General features: G+C 59.6%; 4 protein-coding genes across 4 annotated transcripts; all 4 read right to left on the reverse strand.

The window, feature by feature from the left end:
- DQ04_09271000 (hypothetical protein) lies at positions 1-1,109 on the reverse strand (the record flags this gene model as incomplete). The annotated part of the gene is made up of 1 exon (XM_009315875.1): positions 1-1,109. A coding segment is annotated over one exon (1,109 nt), but the record flags the coding sequence as incomplete, so codon positions are not given.
- A 478-nt stretch (positions 1,110-1,587) lies between these two features.
- On the reverse strand, positions 1,588-3,975 carry DQ04_09271010 (hypothetical protein; the record flags this gene model as incomplete). Its single annotated transcript, XM_009315876.1, has 1 exon — positions 1,588-3,975. The coding sequence occupies one exon, from the start codon at positions 3,973-3,975 to the stop codon at positions 1,588-1,590; it is 2,388 nt and encodes a 795-aa protein (XP_009314151.1).
- Positions 3,976-4,344: 369 nt separating this feature from the next.
- Positions 4,345-5,595, reverse strand: DQ04_09271020 (putative cytoplasmic l-asparaginase i-like protein; the record flags this gene model as incomplete). The annotated part of the gene is made up of 1 exon (XM_009315877.1): positions 4,345-5,595. The coding sequence occupies one exon, from the start codon at positions 5,593-5,595 to the stop codon at positions 4,345-4,347; it is 1,251 nt and encodes a 416-aa protein (XP_009314152.1).
- A 117-nt stretch (positions 5,596-5,712) lies between these two features.
- Positions 5,713-6,279, reverse strand: DQ04_09271030 (60S acidic ribosomal protein P1 109; the record flags this gene model as incomplete). The annotated part of the gene is made up of 1 exon (XM_009315878.1): positions 5,713-6,279. One exon carries the CDS (start codon positions 6,277-6,279, stop codon positions 5,713-5,715), a length of 567 nt encoding a protein of 188 aa, XP_009314153.1.
- Positions 6,280-6,669: the final 390 nt, after the last annotated feature.

Below are 6,669 nucleotides of genomic sequence, written 5' to 3' on the forward strand. Positions count from 1 at the left end.
AGCTCCACGCGCGGCTCTGCGTCGTCGAAGGTGACGCTGCTGCGTGCGCGCAGCTCGTGCTCGAGGCCCGGTGTCGTGTGCACCACCAGCGGCACCCGCCCAGTGCACATGCCGCCCAGCAGCCAGTCGCGGCATGACGGCTGCACCACCTGCCACTTGATTGTCCGCGAGAAGAATGCGCTCTTTTCTAGAACCCTCGGTTTGAGGTAGAGGCCCTGCCGCTTCCACACGTACAGGACACCGTCGCTGCCGCATGTGACGAAGCCCATGTTCGCCGTCGCATTCTCGAAGCGGCGCTCGTCGTCGTTTCCGAATGGTGGGAGCACAACGCCGCCGTCCCCGCCATTATTCAAGCGGGCCCCGTCCCTGTCGCCCTCCTGCGAGGCGCAGCCGCTGTAGATGGCGCTGACCGCCACCACCGGCGTGTCGTGGGCAACAAAACCAAACACATAGTTGTGCTCCGAGAAGACGTCGACGCGACCGTCGTTCGAGCCCACAACGCCGCGGAGATACATGACACGATCCGAGGAGGTCTGCAGCACCGTCATGTCCACCGCGAGACTGTTGGACGGTCCAGCCACACCACCACCACCACCACCCCCAGCAGCATCAGGGGACGGAGTAGCGGGCGGCATCGCCGCAGCCGGCACACGGCACATGTATGCCACCTCAATGGGAATCAGCGAGGCACACGTCGCCTCGGAGGAGCTGCAGCCGCGCAGATTTTTTGTCCCGCGCAGACGGCGCACCTCCTTGGGGCCATGTCGCTCATCCGTCATGTCAAAGAACACGACCTGACGGTTTCGCAGCACACACGCCACAGAGTCAGCGCGCTCTCCGCAGAGAAGAAAGAGCGGTGACCGCGTGTCCTCACCCGTAGCGTTACGCGGTAAATTCTCCCCCTCGGCGGCGGAGTACTGGTCGGCCTCGTCCACGGTGGAAACTCGGCGTTGCTGATGCTGCGGCTCTCGCTCCTGCTGCTCACGCCCCTGCGAAGGCTGCGTCGGGCAGAAGAGAGTGATGAAGGATGCGAAGATGACTTCCTCCTCGAGGGGGAGGAAGAGTGAGTTCCACGAGGACCCGGACTCCTCGTTGTCGTCAGTTGTCATTTCGTCACCGCCTGTGTGTTATTTCTTTTCGTTTCCCCTTCTTCCTTAACTCGTTATATGTTTATGTGTCCCCTTCTCGCTTCCTCTCTCTCTCTCTCTCTCTCTCTCTCTCTTTCAAAGGCCCAATCACGGATACCGGAACTGGGGATTGGCGCCCCTTTATTGAAAGCTGCTACTCGGCGATATTACTAGCACGCTTCGCAACAGAGCGGCGAAAGAAACAGATGCGCGTGCCTCCAGAAACACACACACACACACACACAAGGCAGTAGCAATAAAGCAGGGGAAACGAAGCCCACACAAGAGACTCAACCTCGCCGAATGGAACAACATGCGAAGCTCCATCACACACAAACACACACACAGAAACATACATCTCTCTCTCTGCCTCGCTCAGCGAGAGTGTATGGCGTCTAGCACCCCCTCGAACTTCTCTCTGCGCAACAGCATTGACGGCGACCAATTCGTTGCCACTGCATCACCCATCTTCTTCGTCGCCGGTGTTGGCAGAGTGGTTCGGCCGGTCACGAAACTCGTAACCGTTGCTGGTATTGCTGTTGTAGCTGTAGCTGTTGTTGTTGGCGGCGGCGGCGGGGTTGTTGTTGTTGTTTCTGCTGTCGTTAAGGGTAGTTGTGTTGGTGCTTACCGCGTGGTTGCTGTGGGACGGCGTCGTCACAAGATGCGCCGCCGCCCCCCGTGGAGCTCGATACAAGTAAGTGGCACCGGCCGGCGGATGCGACGCGTCTTCCTCTTGCTTTCGCTGCTGTTGCAGTTTCCGCAGCCGCAGCTCCAGCGATCTCTCCTGCTCTTTCGCAGCCAGCAACTCACTGCGCTGCCGCTGCTCGAGGTACCGCATCGCCTCTTCCTTTTCACGCACATGCCGCTCACTCACACGGAGTTGATTCTGCAACGCTTGCTGCTGCGTCTGCGCCTGTGCAACGGCGCGGCCAAGCTTGCGCATGTCTTCGAAGCACTGCTGCAGTTCGCGGCGCAACGCCACGTTCTCTCGCTCGAGTGCAACTTGCACCTTTCCGTCGGCTGGCCGCAGTCCCCCCGCCTCCGTCGCCGCCGTTGTCGTCGTTGTGCTAACAGCCCCACCGCTCTGGAGCAGTGATGACGCCACTGCGCCTGCCGTTGCCGCTGCAGCCGTGCCACTCCCGCCACGGAGCAGCGCCTCCTCACGCNGCGCCTGCAGTGCGGCGTCGCGCTCGTGTAGAGCAAAGTCGAGCGTCGCCTTTTGCGCGCTGTGCTGCAGCTCCAGCAGCGTCGCGATGCCAGTGAGCCGCTGCTCCACCGACACGTCACCGCCGGCGCTGCTGGAGAGCGTCTGCACCAGCGCCCACACGCGTCGTGCATTCTCCGTACCGCCTCGGTACAGAAAAATGCGGGGAGTTGTCGTCGTTGTTGCTGCTGCCGCTGCTTCTGCTGCTGCGCCCTTCACTGCAGCAGTCGCCAACTCGCTGCTGCTCAGCACGACTCGGCACAAGTGGTGCGTCGCACACTCGACGCTCCGCATGCGATCGCATTGCTGCTGCGCCACCTCTGTACTCAGCTCAAGCTGCCGCGAGAGGCGCTCCTTGTTTTCGCGCAGCAGCTCCATTTCCCGCTGCAGGAAAACCATGGCCTCTTCCAATGACTCGCGGCGCTGCGTCTCCCCACGTGAAGGCGATCCGCCAACAGCAGCACCGTTGCCACCGTTATTGGTCCTGCTCCGGCCGCTGCGTTGTGGCGTGCGGCACAATGCACCACTCCGGCCATCATGTCGCTCTGTCGCTGCTACCACTCTCACGTGCGATCTCACCGGGTCCGGTTGCTCAAGGAGAGCATCAAGATCTGTGTCGTGTAGAGGCGGCGATGCACTGGAAGCAGCAACTTGGCCCCTCATGTCGGTGCTGCAGTTGTTTTTCCACTGCTGCTGCTGCTGCTGTTGTGGTTGTTGTTCTCTTTCCTGGAGCCGGTTGAGGGCAATGTGGAGGCTGTCCTTCTTGCGCCCCAGATCCAGCTCCAGCTGCCGCACCCGCTCCTCTAGGCGCTGCTTCTCCTCGGTGTGCCGCGCGTCTTTGGTGCGCAGAGCCGCCTCCTTCAGCGCGCACTCGTGCTCCGCATCATGCAGCGCAATGCGCGCCTTCTCGCACTCCACGCGCTCAATGTCTAGTGCTCGGCGCAGCGCGTGCAGGAGCTGCTCGCAGCCGTCATTGCTATCGAGTGGCGAGGCAACACTGCCCTTCGCTTGCAGCCCCCCTCCCACCAGTGCAGGGGGCTCGGCAGGAGCAGTGCTCACATTGTGAGGCTTCTCGTCGCCGTCACGTCGCTGCGGCAGCTGCACTGCGCCGTCAATCTGCTTCAGCACAGCGTGCAGAAGCTGCGCCACAAAGGCATTGCGGCACGTCTGCGGGCCACGCACGACGATATGGTCGTGCACGTACTCAAGAGACACCGACGTGCCGTCGTCCAACGCGACTCTGCCGGGGCCGAATGTGGCCCGCACGGCACGAAGCAGTTCAATCGTGGGGAGCCGCACACTGTCAATGCTGCACTCTGTCCGTGCCACAGACGACTGAAATGTGTGAGCCTGCCTATCCCCCTCCTGTTGTTGCTGCTGCTGCTGCCGCTGTCGTCGTTCTTCCCTTTCGAGATGCATAACAATTTGGGCCCGCAGCAATTTGTTCTCTTTTTCAAGCTTTAGATAGTCGGCTGCGGCCCTACCGGTATCCACTGCGCTGCTGCCCGGATGCTGCAGGTGCCGCTGAGCCAACTCCCGCTGCAGCCCCTCCATCTGGATGGTGAGGCGTGTCTTTATATCTGTCACAGCGTGCAGCTCCTGCTGCAGGGCGTGGTGGTTGCTGCTGCTGGTACCTGTCTCCATCCCTCTACCATCAGCAAACAGAGTTTCTCTTCCCCTGTGTGCGTGTGTGTGGCAGCCGGGCTGAGTGTTTCGAGAGGAAACTAAGGCAGCAAGCGAAAAAATAAAATAAAATAAAATTTGTTGCGTCTGTGTATTTATGTGGGTGTGTTAATAGAACAACGCAGCACGGAAAACCCGTCCATTTCTCCTCCATGCCCCAATTCATGTTTTACTTTTGATCTCCATCCTTTCCCTTCCCTTACGCGTTTTCTTTTTCCCTCTCCCGGCCCTCCTGGAAGCAGAGGGCAGCGACTTGCGGACCAGCGGCATGGCTGCACGCCTTTCTGCATGCATGCATGCAAGCACCTAATCCACTCACTCGCGTCTTCCTCACAGGTTCGCCACGAAGGACGTACCGGGCGTTATCTCGCCGCGGAGGTTGCGCGGCATTATATTGCGCACAGCAGCCGGCGAGAGGCCTTTCCCGAAGAGATACATCAGCTTCACCTCCACCGTCGCCGTCGTCATCCGCAAGTAGATGAGATACGGCGAGACGAGGCGCAGTCGCCGCTGTTCCTCGGCGGAGAGGCTGCCGAACGGCTCCCGCACCGTCACGCACGCCACAATGTCGCGTTCCTCCGCCACACGCGCCAACTCTCGCAGCGACGCTGAGTAATCACCCTTGAGCTCAGAAACGCCGGTTATTTCCAGAACCACTGCGTCCATCAGCGGACGACCACGCGGCGGCGGCACCGCACTCGCGTCAGGTGCGCTCTCACTTTTGCTGCTCTTCCCCGCCGCGGAGAGCGAATCCTTCGCGTGGATCGCGTCCTGCGAGCTTTCCAGCAGAAGCTGCGTCAGCACCTTCATATCATAGTCGGCATAGAGCGTGAAAACCATGACGCGGCCGCTCATGTTGGACTGAACCTTCAGCGGGCCACCGGGCTGGGAGATCAGCAGGTGCTCGCGCAGCTCAAAGCCTGTCGGCTCCACCACGCCGAGCGCGGGGTAATTGGGGCTACAAAAAGCACCAAATGTGTGGTGCATCTTGCAGCAGCAGTTCCCACGCAGCAGGCTGTCGTTGAAGAAGACGCACACTTCCCGAATGGCTGGGTTGGACGCCAACATAAGGCTGATCACGAGATTGCGCCGCGCGTCACTGTACGGCTCCACCAGCGGCACCATCGACCCCGTCAACACGACGGGCTTTGCGAGGTTCATCAGGAGGAAGCTCAGCGCGCTGGCAGTGTAGTGCATCGTGTCCGTTCCATGCAGAACCAAAAAACCATCGTAGTCGTCGTAGTGGTGCGCCACATCGTGGGCAATGCGCAAGTAGTCGCGCCCGTCCATATCGCTGCTGTCCAGTAGCTCGTCGTACTCCACGACGTCAAAGGGCGCGATCTCGGGGCGCTGCTGCAGCTCCCCCATTGCCCGCACCACCTGCGTCAGGTACCCCTTGCGCGGCTTCAGCGCGCCAGACGGCGTCCGCTTCATGCCGATGGTACCGCCAACGTAGAGAATGAGCACGCGACGGTCCCGGTGTGGGAAGAGGTCATCAGCACGGGAGTTCTCACCGCTTTCATTGTAGGAAACAAATAGAATTGGGCTCTGGGGGACACTTTCTGCCGAACTTCGTGTCATGAGTGATCGGGTCACGTCCTCCCTGCAGCTGTAGATACTTTGCTTCAACTACGCATACGTCGTACACAACACAACAAGAGAAGCCAAGAAGCGCACACACAAACAACAAGAAAAAATTCAGAGAATAAGGAAGGATGGAAGGAACAAACACCACGAACGAACAGGGCAGGCGTGTGCATAGAGGCAGAGCGGTCTGACTCTCTTTTCTATTAGATGATAGCTAACCCATAAAATGAGAAATGACTGTATGTGTGGAATCCTCTGAAAAACGGACTCGGTACTTAGTCGAAGAGACCGAAGCCCATATCGTCGTCCTCCTCCTCCTCCTCCACCTTCTCCTCCTTCTTGCCAGCAGCAGGAGCAGCGGCNGTCGAAGAGACCGAAGCCCATATCGTCGTCCTCCTCCTCCTCCTCCACCTTCTCCTCCTTCTTGCCAGCAGCAGGAGCAGCGGCGGCGGGAGCGGCGGCACCACCGGCAGCGGGTGCGCCACCACCAAAGGCGAGGTTGGAGAGCACGTCCTTGATGTCGACGCTGCCGATGATGCTGGCGTACGCCGAGGCCATGCCCTTGCTGACCTCAACGCCGGCGGCCTTCGTCACAGCCAACAGGCTGTCGGCATCAAACTTGCCGCTGTCAGCCAGGAGAAACGCGGCGTACGTGCACGCGAGCTGCTGCGAGGACATCTTGCTTGGTAAATAATACCGCGGAGCGGGTGCGAGTTCCACTGCAAAGGAAAAACAAGAAGACAACAACAACGAAAAAGCAGTATGACAAAAGAAAAGAAAGCGAGAATGAACAAATAGTACCACCACCCATTCAAGTGGGAGGAAACAAATTCAATGTGCAGATCACATGTGTGAAATACGTAGATCCGCCCTCGGCTAGTTTTAATTAAAAATGGCAGTCCTCATGGGGACCCCCAACCATAAATTTTTTTGCGTACCTCTCAGCACTTAGTCGAAGAGACCGAAGCCCATATCGTCGTCCTCCTCCTCCTCCTCCACCTTCTCCTCCTTCTTGCCAGCAGCAGGAGCAGCGGCGGCGGCGGGAGCGGCGGCACCACCGGCAGCGGG

The sequence above is a fragment of the Trypanosoma grayi genome, assembly GCF_000691245.1.
Source record: "Trypanosoma grayi strain ANR4 Tgr_927_V1, whole genome shotgun sequence".
In the NCBI taxonomy this organism is placed as follows: Eukaryota; Euglenozoa; class Kinetoplastea; order Trypanosomatida; family Trypanosomatidae; genus Trypanosoma; species Trypanosoma grayi.